Below are 16,209 nucleotides of genomic sequence, written 5' to 3'. Positions count from 1 at the left end.
TAGATAGATCGGCAGACGGTACGTCTCGTAGGGAAAGATCGTCTCCCGGTCCTTTTATTTACAAAAGAACAGATTTTAAGACTGTCGCGCCCTCTAGTGGTAGTTCATTGAAGTGCAAGGGAGATAATCCGTAGTTCATTGAAGTGCAAGGGAGATAATCCTGTCCAATATATTACAATTATGCTTGTTTGTTTGATTACATTGTGATTTCTAATCTACCGCAAACTAAGCCTCAGATTTTCAATTCTGAGAAAATAACTCAAAACCACAACCATTGTCTGGCAAGTAATGAACCATTGCACACCTGATCCCAGCTGTGAACCTCATTACGATTTTTATCTTTTTTTTTCATAACATAATATATAAAGCAAGATGTTATCTTTGCTGCTTATGGATATCTGGAGTAAAAACAAATATTACAATATATAAAAAAAAATTTTTGAATGCTAAATGCAACACAATCTTATCCTGTGGCACTAATTCTAGCGTCCTGAAATTTAAATTGTTAACATTTTTCTTGGGATAGTACAAGAACATTCTCTTGGTGTCTGGGTTAGGATTAGCATGAAATTAATGTCTTTAAGTATAAAAAAAAAATCTCTAATTATATATTTCTGTGTGTATGTGCACATGCAAATCTCACTTGTCTGTTTAAATGTATATCTATCTGTCTAAATCTTTTGACAGAGGCAATGCATTTTCATGAGATTGGTATTGTTTTGAAGCATGACCCTTTGGACGATAAATATCGAAAAATTAGCTAAAAAACATTAATTCCTTTACTCAACTGGGTACTTTTCTACAAGGAGGTGGGGGTCGCTTTTTTCGCCGATATTTTCAAAAGTCATCCCCTCTTTTCGATTGACTAGCCTTAAATTAAACCTTCACCACTTCCCGTTTTGCGATGGATGCAACGGCAAAGACATTTTGTTTTTTGTTTTTCATTCTTTTCCTCCTTCACAGTATGGGTTTGAGCCTGCCTGCCTACTACCACTTTTAAAATAATTTTTTTTGCTCAACACACCTCCAAACACCCGGGCAATGCCAGGCACTCAGGCTAGTATAACATGTAGTGAAATTTCTTTCCCTTTACTATAGATCAAACACATCGAGACTTAAGTTTGTTAAATAAATATAGAGTTTACTTCACATTTACTATGGCTGCTAAGACAGTTGAATTGATAAGGATGTTAGATTGAAGTTAATGTTTCTGGTCAAGAGTAAAAACTTGTTCGATCAGCAGTACATCTATATATAGCCCTCTAATAACTGTTAGCAAGCACGAAACATGTCTGTGTCTATATATTATTATTATTATTATCATAAAAATATGAATATTTGCAGATTCAATCCTATCCTGAAAAAAGCTCAATATTCAAGATTGAGTATCGGCATACAAAGAGAATTGACAGTATCGGCATACAAAGAGAATTGACTAACAAAGTAAAAATTTATTGTTTAAAAAAGGAATACAAAAGATTTTTCTTTAAAATCTTTTTTCATTGTTTTAAAAAAAATAAATTTTTGTAAATTTTTATTTTGCATCATTTAATTCCCTTATTAGCTATATTATACAAGTACAGGTTGTTATCTTAATATTTATCGTATTGAGAATTAAAAACAAAACTTACAGGTGTTCGGCTTCCATCAGGAGCTGCCATATAGCTAGATCCTGAAAACGAAAATAACATGGATATACAATGGAATAATTTTTTTTTTTTAATTAGTTTTCGCTAGTTAATTGCAAAATATGTTCAAAATACAAATTAGAAAAATTGAAAGGATTTGACAGAAATGAGTTTAAAGAAAAGAAGGGCTCAAGTTTTATTGGTACCAGCAGAGAAACTGAGTAGGTGAAGAGGGAAATGTTTGGGCATGGAGTACATCTAATTTGCAGGATAGAAAAAACTGGTTATCCAAGGGGAAAGAGGAATGACTTATTTTGTTTGCGTCAGAGTTGACTTTACACAAACTTTGTGACTGCCAGAGTTGAAGAAATGATGGAAGAAAGAAAAAAAAGCATAGTAGGAGTGGAAGAAAGAGGGGGGAAAAATACAATGAGAATTGACAAAAATAAAAATACTTATGCAGAATATGGACTGTGTTGAAATAATAGCATTATTTAGAAACCCTTCTTAACATGGGGAGAGAAGGGCGTTTTGTTTGATTGATTGATTGATTGGTTTTACGGCATATCAACCTATGTGGTCATTTAATGCCGGAGTCCTTTTTTTTTTTTTTTTTAACTTTTTTTATTGAGAGGGGGGGGAATGACTTTTTCAGCCTTTCCTCCCTTTTTTTATAAAATTGAACTAAGAAATTAAATGTTGTATTTATACATGGATGTGTATATTTGGATGACTTTAAATTTCCTTAAATTTTCTTATATAAATTTACTTTCCTTAGGTATGCTAGAATATTTGCTGAGTTGACCTTTTCAAAAAGGTCTTCCATATTGCTTTCTGTATAATATAATTTTCTAGTTGGGGCAAGGTCATCACACCCAACTAGGATATGTGAAGGGCGTTTTGTAACTATTCTTCAGCTAACAATTTAATAAACAAAGTATATCGTAACAATTGAATTAAACTTGAAAATCCTATCTAAAACATAGTATGGTCTGTATAATGCCTTGGATTGTTATTTGCTTGAGGAAAATTTAAAAATAAATAAATTGTGAGGAAATTGAAAGTTTTTTTTCTTGTTTTTCAACAATGAATTAAACAATTTTGAAGTTAACTTTTTGTTTGTGTGTTTTTTTTTGTTATTTTTACGGTTTTGATAAAGAATTTAAAGTAAGTTTTAAAAATATATATAATAAAAAAAATGAGAAAGATAAAAATAAAATAAGCATCTTATACTGTTGTCGATGTTTTGTTTTCCTCATTTAACAATTAATTCCCGTAACAGAAATGGGCAAGTACAATACTTAATTTTCTATTTGTTTAAAATAAAAAAACAAAGAAGGATCTAAAACTAAACATTGTGAAGCAGAAGAAATTAAAAACAAACTTACCATAGAAATGGCCAAAGTCTTTATGAGCTAAAGTTTAAAAAAAGAAAAAAGGAAAAAATTATAACAAATATCTTAATTAATCAATATAAAACTAATATTTAAATAATCTTGCTTGTTTGTTTTTGCATTGAATGTTTTAGATCGTGGGAGAACTTGTAAGAAGATGATATAAATAAATGGTTCACTATGGCAACAAGGGTTTTGAATGGATGATGTAAATATAATTTCATTCAGCAGCAGCAGTGGAAGGTGACAGTAGCTAAGTAGTTAATGGCACAAAATGACAATCTGGGTGTACCAAGTTCGAATTCAGTTCATTCCACAAAAACATTTACTAGACATTTACGTTAAACGCTTAAAAAAAAAAAAGAAAAAAAATGGATGTTACCATACAACAATTAATGCAACAACAGTTACGTTTGATGGAACTTTTTTCAGAGAGATTCTCAACATCTTCAACACTAGTTTCAGAAACAAAACTCATGACATCAGCAGAATCGATCACAAATTCTATCACAGAATTTCATTATGATCCAATGGCTAAATCGACGTTCTGTACGTGGTTTTCACGTTTTGAGGACTATTTCGGGTGGAATTCAAGGAACAAGCTGGCGACTGGAAGGTCAGGCTTTTGCTACGCAAACTTTGTCGGAACACGACTGGTACGCAAATTATATTCTCCCTAAACACCCACAAAACTACAACTTCGTCGAGACAGTACAGACGTTGAAGCAAATAGTTGGTGAGCAAATTTCATTATTCAATATGGGCTTCAATTGTCTTAATATAACGAAATATGAGTCAACTGACTTATGCAGGCATTGTAAACAGAGAATGCAAGCAGTTCAAAATAACGTCCATCACAGACGCTCAATTCAAATGTTTAATTTTTGTGTGTGGCTTGAGATCGAAGGGGGATGCTTATATTCGTACACAGATTTTGTCAAAAATCGAGCAGAATCCAGACATAACTTTACAACAAGTTGTCATGGAATGTCAGCGCCTCGTTAATCTGAAGCATGATTCAACGATGGTACAACAATCAACAGCTTCCACAGTTAACACTGTCCAAAGACAACAGTATCCCACTCCACGGATGTCAACTATCAAGCCGCCTTCAGCTTGCTGGAATTGTGGCAGCTGGCATTTTGTATGGAACTGTACATTCAAGACACACCGTTGTTGCAGCTGCAACTGACTGTGTCATAAAGGATTCTGCAGCCCACATGGACAAAGATCAACGCAAAGTATACAAACCTCACATAACAAATGAAAACGTTACAAAACAAATACAGTCTGGTGGCAACTTTTCTCCCAAGCCCAAAATCAAACCAAAAATATGAAAAAAAGTTGAATGCAAGTGGACACTGCCTCTGATATTACACTCATCTCAAAATCACTATGGGAAACCATAAGACAACCTTTATTGACACCAACGAGTCATGTAGCGCAGAGTGCTTCCGGTGACTGTGTCCACATCACGGGTGAACTATCGGTTACCCTTAAAATGAAAGATAAAACGGCATCAGGTACCATATACATAGCAGACTCTAACCATAATTTACTTGGACTTGATTTTATCGATTCACTAGGTCTCCTTGATATTCCACTCAACCAGATATGTAAGGCGATATCCAGTCCATCACCTCAGAACAACAGCATCGACCAGACGAAAGACTCATAAGGCAATTTTCTCCAGTTTTCGCTAACAACCTTGGACGCTGCACTCAGGCAGAGGCTACGCTATTCCTCAAACCATATGCTAAACCAGTGTTTCGACCCAAACGCCCAGTGCCATATGTTGCATTGCCACTGGTGGACCAGGAACTAAAGTGACTCGACATGAAGGTTATCATACCAGTGACATATTCACGGTGGGCAGCACCTATCAGTAGTAAAGAAAGCCGATGGCTCAATTCAGTTATGTGCAGATTTTTTGATTGGTCTCAATACATTACTAGAGGATCACCAATATCCTTTGCCAATCCCAGATGACCTCTACACCATACTTAATGGTGGCTCTTGCTTTGCGAAATTAGACCTCACAGAAGCTTATCTACAAGTTGAAGTGGCGGAAACCTCAAGGGAATTGCTTACCATGAATACACATTGTGGACTATTCCAGTTCACTCATTTACCTTTTGGGGTAAAAACAGCCCCTGCAATATTTCAGCAGATCATGGACACAATGTTCACTGGAGTGGAAAGTACAGCTGCATACTTAGATGACATCCTTATTGTTGGGCAATCCAACCAGGAGTTGACAGAAAGTATTAGCAGAGTCCTACCCGCATCCAAGACTTTGGTTTCCAACTCTGGCCTAAAAAATACTATTTTTATCTACCTTTCATAAAATACTTGGGATTTATTTTTGATGATCAAGGGCGCCAGCCAGATTCTGCTAATGTGGCAGCTATTCAACACATACCACCCCCATCAAACGTTAGCAGTTTACGTGCATTTTTGGGACTAGTGAGTTACTACAGGAGTTTCTTGCCATCACTCCATCAAATCAAAGCTCCACTCAACAAACTATTAACAAAAGACACAAAATGGTCCTGGCCCATGGACTGTCAAAAATCGTTTGATAAAATTAAAGCACTCATCAGATCAGACCTACTGCTCACACAATTTGACCCAAATAAAAAAAACAGTTATGGCAGCAGATGCATCAAACCATGGTGTGGGAGCAGTGATTTCACATATTCGCAGATGGAAGTGAGAAGGACATCATGCATGCATCCAGATCTCTGATGCCTATGGAACGCAATTATAGAAAAAGAAGCACTGGCATTAATCTTTGCCGTAAAAAAATTTCACAAGATGCTGTTTGGTCGTCACTTTACACTGCTGACAGACCACAAGCCACTACTATCAATATTTGGCTGAAAGAAAGGTATCCCGGTATATTCAGCCAGTCAATTGCAATGATAGGCAATCATGTTACTGTGATATGATTTCAGTATACAATACCGCAGAACAATGGAATTTGGCCTTATCACGACTCATCAGAACACAGTCAGTGTTAGACGACGATAACGTCATTGCTGCCATCAGTGTCGAGGACGATTTTCAACGCACGCTTACAGATTGTATCCGGACAATTTCAATGAAAAGAATTGACATCAAACGAGAAACACATCAAGATCCAATGATCCAAAAAGTGTGCAGATTTCTCCAACATTCATGGCCTCCTAAGCTCATGGGGGACCTCCAACAGTTCAAAAGCCGCAGTGGCTCTCCTGTCATTGTCTGATGTTCGTAGATCGTGTGGTTTTTCCTGCTAAGCTCAAACAAGCAGTCCTTAGGCAATTACATTCAGGGAATCCAGATATTAACCAAATGAAATCAATAGCCCACAGTGTGGTTTATTGGCCTAATATAGACAGAGACATTGAATGTACTGCTAAACATTGTATCCAATGTATGGAAGCACAGAAGAACCCACCTCAGATTGTGGATTCTCGCTGGAACAACCATGATCCAGAATACGTGTAGATTTTGCCAGGCTAATCAATGACTTTAGTTTCCTTGTGGTTGTGGACATCCATTCGAAATGGCCAGAAATATTTCCAATGCAACAGACTAACACTCAATCAACAATAACAGTACTCAGACGGCTATTTAGTCAACATGGCTTGCCAGAGACTTTCACATCAGAATCATTCAAGCAATTCTGACAAATCGTACTGCATAACGCATGTCCGGTCACCGCCTTATCCTCAATCTAACGGACAAGCCGAACAGTTTGTGGATACATTTAAACGGGCATTACTGAAAGCGAGAGGAGAGGGAACAACAGATGAACTGCTACAGACTTTCCTCCTTTCGTATCAAACAACACCAAATGGAGCAGTGAAGAATAGTGTAACATAATCAATCATTGGGGAGCTTTAGAACCCCCCAGGGGGCCTGGGAGGGGCCGAATAACTATGCGGAGATAGCAAATCATTCCTGGGTGACGCCAGATAATCCGGGGATTTAAAATAGAGAATATAAATATATATATTTTATTTCATGTCAAAATAGATATTGTTTGAAACCAGAGAAATATATTTTGAAGTTAAAGTTGATGACAGGAAACGTGGAGCATAACATTGTCTGGCCTTGGTGAACTCACAGTCGGATGTCAGAACTGACATCTGACCTTGTGGGGTCATGGGAATTAGTACGCCTGTAGAACCCAGATCCCAGATTCGGGAATTGCACACATGCAAAAATATGGGGCTTTCCCGATTTCGTGGCAAAATCTTATTGGCTAGGGAAACTTCCACCCCATCTACATACCTCACTATACATACTACTGTCACGCGAAAATTAGAGAGATTGATTTTGGGGAGAACAGATCGTATAGAGACCGCCGTTCCCTGGAGACCTGATTCTTCTTCCTCCTCATCTCCCCATCTGATGCTGTCTGTGAAGAGATTTGAGACTTTGAAAAAAACTTACTAAGAACTGAATGATATTTGTAAAAACATTTATACATAAGTTTGTGAAAATTAATTCTGTAGAATAGAATTTCGTGAGTCTATTTTTCTTCCTGCCTGCGGCTTCGATATTTGCTTTCAGCATACAGGATTCAATGTAACAACTCTCAGAGAAGGACCAGACGACACAAGCCGAGAATTCCAGATAAAACAGGAGTCCTAGACGAACTTCAACGAGGTGGGGTTGCAATGGTCTGTCACCATCAGAGGCACCAATGGGATGGAAACTTTGTACTACAATGGACACTTTACGGCCCCAGCGACAAAGACAACAACCAGGCCCTAATGAAAAATCAGACTACAGATCTGGCCAGGCAAACTGGGTTCTGGTGATCATTTACAAAACAAAGGGACACTTTATGATGTTCAAGTCAGGAACCAATTCTAGGTACGACACAAAAATCAAATACGTCTCAGATACACTTGAGGCAATCTAGTGGACGGCACGCCAACCATTCCATTCGATCTGTTAATGAACACATTTGAACTACCATCCCCATCACCTCCCATGCGAACAAATGTAAATGAGAAGGTTGAAAGACCCTACAGGACTTGGCCAAAGCGCAGTTGCACTCGAGTAAGGCATGTCCAAGTTAATCCTAAATGCACTTGCTACAGCTAAATACTTAAAGAGGAGATGTTAGGGTCTACCTAACGAGAAAAAAAAAAGAAAGGGTTACTGCTCTTGGACTGGCAAAAGAGTTATCCCCCTTGGGGGGACGAGTCAGTCAGCGATGACACTTGAGATAAAACAAGACAGTTCCGATCATTACGCATCCAGCGGCTCATTTATCTAAATCTTAAAATTGTTAAACGTTTCCCCTTGTTTTTGCATCATTTTTACGTGGCGATTTTACAATCAATTTTCATTCTTAAACATGTAACATTAACCAATTTTTTTTTTTTTTTTTTAAATAAAAGTGAATCAAAAAATTAGAAATGAGAGAAAAAAAAAAAAAGAAAAAATGAAAAACGTATAAACATCTACAAACCTGGTTTCTTATCTCCAGATGTAAATTCATTGGGAAATGTTTCCTACAATAACAAATATAAGTACATTAAAATAATTGAGGAGAAAAGCAAAAAGATGTAATGCTACACTTAATATTTATTGAAATATTTTTTTTTATTTTACAGTGAATTTTTGCTTAACAGAAATAAAAATGCAATCTTTTTTTTTACAAGCTGTTGAAAAAAATAAAATGAAATAGTCATACTTTCCATTGTAAGTGTATTTGATTGTAGTAATTATTTTTTACAGATATAAATATGTTTCTGAGTTTTTGAGATGAGGATTGATGATTCATATTATTTGGATTATTCAGATTGCTGTTCTCACTTGAATGTTATTTTCATAACATTTCAATCGATGTAACCTTCTACCTTCGTAAGGTGAATCTTGTCAAACTCTGAAATCTGCACAGAATTTTTAATCCGAGTATTAAAGTTTTGCTCATCCGTTTGAGTTTATACTACATCTGCATATTTAAATATTAGACATTTGTAAAAAAAAAAAAAAAAAAAAAATGTTTACATTTTTTTTTTTTTTTTTTTTTTGCGAGTTGTCTAGCACATTATAGGGAAGAGTTAACTTTTGTAGCTAGTTTAGATGAATTTTAATTTAAACTGTAAAACCTGTGGTGGGATCAAATCTGGGATGGGTAAAATTATAAAAACTGAAATAGGTCTTTAAAAAATTTTACTAACCGTTCCAACTCTGTTGATTCCACAAGTGAAATAACTATTAGCAATGGCTGCATTTCTTGCTTCTATTGGCCACAGAGGTTCACTAAAAATAGGAAGAGAAAAAGTTTTTTTAAGCTTATATAACAGATAAAATACATCGGAGGAAAACAAATGGATTAGGAACTGGAGGAAAAAAGAATAAATGAGATTTAAAAACGAGTTGTAGATACATTTTTTGAAATTATGTGCTATCTTAATAAGAATTGCTGACCCTAACGCTGCTTCCATGGTCTTTGCTTTCATCTTCCATTCTCATTCTGTCCAGGTCTTCATCGTTCACATATTGGCGACTGCTGAGAGCGAACATTGGTTCATAAGTACAACAAGTAAACAAAGAGAACTCCCTAGAGAAAACAAAAAACACAAACTCCAACACATTCCATAGATATCAGTTGAACTCTGAATCCGTGTGTGACACCAGAGTGGGGAACAACCCTCTAAATGCTAACATCCATATCTTAGTCGTCTATTAAGGCCATGTTTTACAGTCAGTTGATTGATTCATCTCACTATCTTCTTTTAGCCATAACTTGCCTTCAACTGTCTCAAACTCAAGACTGTCCATAAACAGTAAATTGTCACAAAACTCGCTCCCAATCCTAAAACTATCCATACACCAACTCTAAATATATTGATATCTGTATCCACTTCTTTGTCTCAGTCAACATCACACCTTGATTGATTTTCCTATTTTCGAATGACTGTGTGCATTGGTGAGCCACTTCTTCCCCCTTGTCTTTTTACGAACCTAACTTCCTATATTTTTGTTTTACTGATCAACTTATTTCCTCTTTTTCTTATAGTTTTTTCTTTTTTTTTTTTGTTTAAAAACTTCTTAACACTTGTTGGATGAGATGTCGATAGTATCACATAGTTGAATGTTGTTAAAAAAATGTCAAATAACTGTGTGGATTTCTTTGGTTTATCTTTTTTGTTATGGTATACCAAAGACTAAGAAAAAAAAAATCTAAAACCTGAGGACAAGGACAAATTGGAAGTTGATTAAAATGATAATAAAATACAATTTAACTATGGATATAATAACTTTAGCTCATGTGATACTAGAAGTGTTCCCCTCCCACAAATTAGAGAGAGAGAAAAAAAGTTTATTAGGAAAACAAAGGTATGTGAAATAGGTGGAAAGACAATGGATACAAAGTTGTTTACTAAGGAACAGAAAAGGAAGCCGAGATGGGATTGTTAGTCAAAGTGTGGCGATGATTGGGACAAAAAAGGCTAATATGGTTAGAGTTAGTTTATGATCACTTTTAGGAGTGGCAACGAGTTTTGTTAAGAACAGTTGGGAATCGTCTTGGGTATAATGGTTGATAACAGTGACAGTTGTGAGTTGGAGACAGTCAAAGGCAGATTGTGGTTCAGAGGAGATGGGGAAATGAATTGATCAATCGACTGACAAATGCAGCCTCGACCTTAGTGTGTGGAGGGTCAATAATATCACACACACACACACACCCAGAGGGCAACTGATATTTGTAGAATATGTCAGAGTTTGTGTTTTGTTTTATTTTCATTTGTGAACCTGCGTGCAACCCTCATCAGCTGCCAGTGTGAGAGATGAGGACACAGTCAGCAGAGATCGATGAAAAAGAAGACTATAGAAACAATATTGGAAGCCAGCCATTGTTGTCAAGTGAGGTCGCGCATGTGATATCACATTCAATTGGATGCAAATAATGAATCATTTTGAATTCCAGAAAAACCCAATCAAGCGTATCAATTATTTTGTAGGGAATTTTGAGTAAGAAACAAATGGAAATGATTTATTAAAGACAAACATATTTCACCCATAGATGGAAAAAAGGAGAAGCGGAGTTCATACCTTTCTCAATAATGTGTGAATGTATTTGGAATTTAATCTAAAAATCCTACCATCTGTGTCATCACATCCGTCTCCTACATCCCTTATGGTTTGATTATGAATACTTATAAAACCAAAGAGAGGGGCAGACAAAAAAAAAAAAAAAAAAAAAAAAAAAAAAAAAACTCTGCATTACCAGGAAATATATTAAAACAGATATAGGTTTCATCATGTTAAAATCAATCTCAGGTTAATTTTTTATTATTATTTTTAATACTTTAAAATAAGATAAATTGGCAGAGTGGAGTAGAGGAGAGAGAAAGAGAGAGGAAAGAAAAAAGAGTGGGGAAGAGGATGAGAGAAAGATAGAGAGAGAAGTTTTAAAAGAGATGTTATACACACTTAAACCGTTTCTATTTTATTGTCTGACTCCATGCAATGACAGGTAGTCCTGCTTGTCTATTCTTAAACTATCTTTCTTCACTAAAATGTATTAACTTCTAATTTTTTGCATGTCACATGATTAAACTAACCAATAAGATATCAGCCTTCATATGAAATCATAGGTGATTTCAGAATTTATTTTAAATAAAAAGTGGCTTATTACATTTAGAATACCTTCGAAAGATCACTTTGATTAATGTTTGCAGTTTTTTTTTGTTTTGTTTTTTATTGTAAACGAACTTTGCTGGTTTTTTGGCAATACTTGAATATTTTAATATCTTCAGAATTTATTAGAAGTGGATTATCTCACTTAAAGACAGAAGGGCTCAGTAAAGTTTGTAAAATTTATTTTTAAACAGATTAAGGATTTTTCAAGATATGTGAATTTTGAGCGGTTTATTTTGATTAAAGCAAATGATCTTTTTGGACCTTCTCATTGGCTGTTTTGAGTCACACAAGGTTTTCTTGTTTGGTGAAATTGACAAATATGATCAGATTAGAAAATATTTCCGAGCTGTTTAGTTCGATCTTTTCCTGGTCTTCAGAGAGACATTGCTGCCCTTTTTAAAAGGTGTTTTTTGTTAAAATCTATAAAAATGTTGTAACAAGTCGAGATGATTGATCTCAAAATTGATTTATTTGGGCTTTAATATACTTTCGTAAAGAAAAAACCTATCGGGAAATTGACTTGGGTAAAGAATTAAATATTTTGACAGAGTTAAAATATTAAGAAGAATTGCAATATTGGTTTTATTGAAGAGATCCAAAATATAAAAATATTTTCAGTAAGCTTTGAATGGAGGCTCCCAGAGGAAACTATCTTTCGGACAGAAGACCGATATTTTGTAGTCTGTGAGACTAAATTGTTAAAAAGAATATTAATTATTTATCGTAAGGATAAATAATAACAAAAAGGAATATATAAAAAATGAAACCAGAAGATTGTTTCAGAGTATTCTCTAAAAAGAAAGTTAATGAAGGATTTCTAGAGTTCAAATGAATTTTAATTCATCATATAAATTCAAAGAAAAAGAATATTAAAAGGTATATTTAGCTATTTAGGCTTTGTTTTTCAGCATTTTTCCCTTTCAGATTCTTAACAAATTTTTCCCTGAGAAAAGGGCACCCCGGAATTGTTTTTTCATAAAATTTCCTCAGTCTGGCAAGATTTCTGAAAAGAAGAAAAAGAACCCAAAAGAACTATTTTCAATAGACTTTTCATCAAATTTCAACAAGAAAAAAAAGGGAACTTTTATAAAAATAAATTATTTGTGTCCTTTCATGTAAAGTTTTGTTTTAAAGCCCAAAAAGATCTTTATGCTAACAAAAAATGTTGTCCGCTTCTTAAAAAAAAAAAAAAAAAAAAAAAAAGAAAAGAGAAAAGAACAAGCAAAGAAAATGCACAAATGTTTGCTGCATTGATCCAGAACTGTTTTTTTTTTTCTGTAAAAAGCTCAAACTGAGTAGTTTTTTTTTGTTTTGTTTTGTTTTTTCAAAATCGCATATGGACATGTATGCATTGTCTTATTTATTTTGTCCTTTAAAATAAATTTCTTGTTCAACTTTTGCACGGATTATGTAATTATTTAAGCGATGTTTTTTTAATTCTAATAAAGAGAAACAATAAATGGACTCATTTATTGTATAAAAAAAAAAAAAAAAAAAAGTTTTCTCAATAGCTTCCAATGGTTAATACAAATAGCCAAACAGCACTTGGAAAATCATATACTAATATTTAACACTTATTAAGTACAGAATCTGGTATCTTAGTTTTCAATTACAGCATCACACTAATATTGAAGAATAAGTATTTTTGAAATAGCATTAATAAAATTTTTGGTTCTTCATTAGCAAAATTCAAAAATCGAAACATTGAATTTCAAATAAAACCAACTTATCTAGTTAATTGTCATGTCACCATAATGAACATATCCAAATATGATGAAAAACGATAAGATAGAAATTTAATTATTAATGAAAATAGTTTTTGAAGACAATTAGTGAAAGTTTTGCAAAAGAAAAAAAGAAAAAAAAATGGAAAGTTTGAATCGTAACAAAAGTGAGGTAAATATTTTTTGAAAACTGAAAATCTTTAGCCAATTTAACAAAACAATTTTTACTTTTTTTGTCTTCGAAAATCGTTTTCATTAAAAATTAATTTTCTACCCGATTGTTTTTGTAATTATTGTATATTTTAATTATTGCGACATAACAATCAAAAAGATACCATTGTTTTACTTGAAATTCAACATTTCAATTTTCAGTATTCCAATGAAGAACCAAATTTTTAAATGAAGCATAACCCTAACCTTAAATTTCCAACTGTAGCTGATGGATTAAACACAATTTCTGCTCCGTTGATCCCAAACATCATCCAAGATTGTGGGTGGTGGCGACCATAGCAAATGTTGATTGCTATTTTACCTGGAAATATAAAAATATATAAAGTAGAAATTATAAAAATAAGCAGTTTGTTCCACACTTCAGCAATTCTGATCATTAACAAAAAAAGGTTTCTGAAGGTTATTGGGAGTTGTGCTATTTTCTAACTTTGTAAGCATGTCCACATGTGTTAGACACATGGAAATCAAAAAGATGTTCGGAGTTGTTGTTTGCAAGATGGTTAATAATTTTGTGGGTGTTTATTAAGTCAATTGCTTGATGTTTGAGTTTCAATGAATCCAAGCCCAGGGTAACAAGTCATTCAGAGTATGGCAGGTGTTTGATGGACGATATTTGCTAAGTTGCACGTCTCTGAACAGTTTTCAAACAGTCAATGTTCTGAAAAAACGGGTTCCCGACTAATAATGTAAATATATTACTATGTACTAGCAGTTAGACTTAGCATTGTTCAGAATTGAGTGAAACCATGATACCATATACTCATTTAATTTTTATTTTGCACATTCTATAAAATTCAAATTTTGGAGTAGGGATGAAAGGTTTCAAGTTTCAGCAATTCTGAGTGTGAAAAAAATGTTTCTGAAAGTTCTGGAAGCTGTGCAGTTTTCTAACTTCGTAGGCATATCCACATGTATTAAACGCATGTGGCTGTTCAGGTTTATTGTTGGAAGATGGTTAATAATTGTGGGTTTACCAAATTAGTTACTAGAAATTGGAGATTAAATAAATCCAAGTTCTGAGTATAGTTGAGGTCTGATGGAGGATATTTGCTTGGTTGCATGTTTCTGAACAGATTCCATGCAACAAATGTTCTGAACAAGACAGAGGTTTCAGAGTGACAATGTGTATTCTAAGTGTGGTTGAACCATAGCTTTATACAGTTTTAAACAAATGGTTGGAGAGTGATGAACAAAGATATCCTTGGCCTTGAGAATTTTAGGAAAAACTGCTGCTTACAGTAATTCCAAGGTCATATTCACAAGACTGCTTCTTGGTATGAGTGATGTGAAAGGAGAATGTGGATGCTGGGTTTTACCCTCTCAGGATGCATGTGGTACTCTTGTACACAGTTGTCTTCAGTTGCCAGTCTGTGATCCATTGCTGCATTGTCTAGTCCTGATTGCAGGAAAGATTTAAACAGTGCAGGATCTGCGGATACCAGATAGAATTAAATCCGGATGATCAATGGAGAGAAGGAACATGCAACTTAAGAACTTTGACATAAGTCTAAGTATACCATTATTTTCAATATGAAGTTAGACCCACAGTATTCTTCCAGCTTCTCATTGCAATCCACTATCTCGGTTCTCTAATTCCAGATCATTTTAGTCTTCCTTTTCTTTTCTTTTTTTCCATCAAGGGTTCATTGATTAATTACTTCTCATGTGAGGGTTAACATCAATGTTATGTTCCCACTAATGATCAAGACAATAATAGCTGCTACCAACAACTTCAATATGTAGTTGAGAAAACTCCAAAGCATGATATCCTCATCATCGATGATATGAATATACAACCCTATATTTATTTTGTAGTGAACTGCATAGAATGCAACACAACTATTGGATTAAGATTGAATAATAACTTCTTTTTGAAAATGTGATTCTTTATAAAAATTAAAATCTTGAAGAATGTAGCACAAAACATTTTATTATTACAGACAAATATTACATTAAGTTTCTAATCTAACAGGATTCTTGAGTATGTATATTACATTGGACAACAGATTGAAAAAGTGGTCAAGAAACAAATGTCATGAGGATATTTATTTGGTGGATTTCTATCAGTCACCATCTTTGTCTCTGTTTTAACTTAAGCACTCAGCAATACTTGCGTTTCACACTTAAAACACACTTATAAATTAGTTAAAACACCAAAAACTTATCTAGGTAGGTAGAAGAATAAATTATCTTGCCTTTGGTAACATTTATTTGTTATACATATGTTTCTTGACTATTTTTCATTGAGTTGTCCACTGTTATATATAAATGAATTCTTTATAAAACAATATTTAAAAATTGCAACCATTTTATTTTTGTTTCATTTACTAATGAGTATGGCTATAACAGCATATTCTTTCCATTGTTTTGACTCTAGAGTATACATCCAATACAGTTAGACAGTTAATCAACAGAGAACCACATCACTCTACATAAAAACATGAGATACCAATGGATATATACCTGAGAATCAAAACAAGGAAAAGAATATGCTGTTGTCATGGCCCTACTAATGAGTCACCATTTATCAAGGTCAAAAGACACTCTAGGATAAGGATTAACATAAGATATTAT

The 16,209-nt window shown here is 34.0% G+C and overlaps 1 protein-coding gene across 1 annotated transcript in view; it reads right to left on the bottom strand.

The window, feature by feature from the left end:
• The window catches only part of LOC145255477 (beta-ureidopropionase-like), a 188,125-nt gene that overhangs the window by 142,249 nt on the left and 29,667 nt on the right, over positions 1-16,209 (bottom strand). Inside the window, exons 8-12 of the mRNA XM_080113970.1 lie at positions 13,822-13,936; positions 9,211-9,292; positions 8,496-8,538; positions 3,017-3,043; positions 1,632-1,672 (exon numbers count right to left, since the gene is read on the bottom strand). Of these exons, the coding sequence (XP_079970096.1) occupies positions 1,632-1,672; positions 3,017-3,043; positions 8,496-8,538; positions 9,211-9,292; positions 13,822-13,936 (308 nt within the window). The remainder of the gene's footprint in view (positions 1-1,631; positions 1,673-3,016; positions 3,044-8,495; positions 8,539-9,210; positions 9,293-13,821; positions 13,937-16,209) is intronic.

Source organism: Euprymna scolopes, chromosome 1 (assembly GCF_053919585.1).
Source record: "Euprymna scolopes isolate OS-2025 chromosome 1, ASM5391958v1, whole genome shotgun sequence".
NCBI lineage: Eukaryota > Metazoa > Mollusca > Cephalopoda > Sepiida > Sepiolidae > Euprymna > Euprymna scolopes.
Note: the sequence above shows the minus strand (reverse complement) of the source record. Positions and strands in the feature narration are given on the sequence as shown.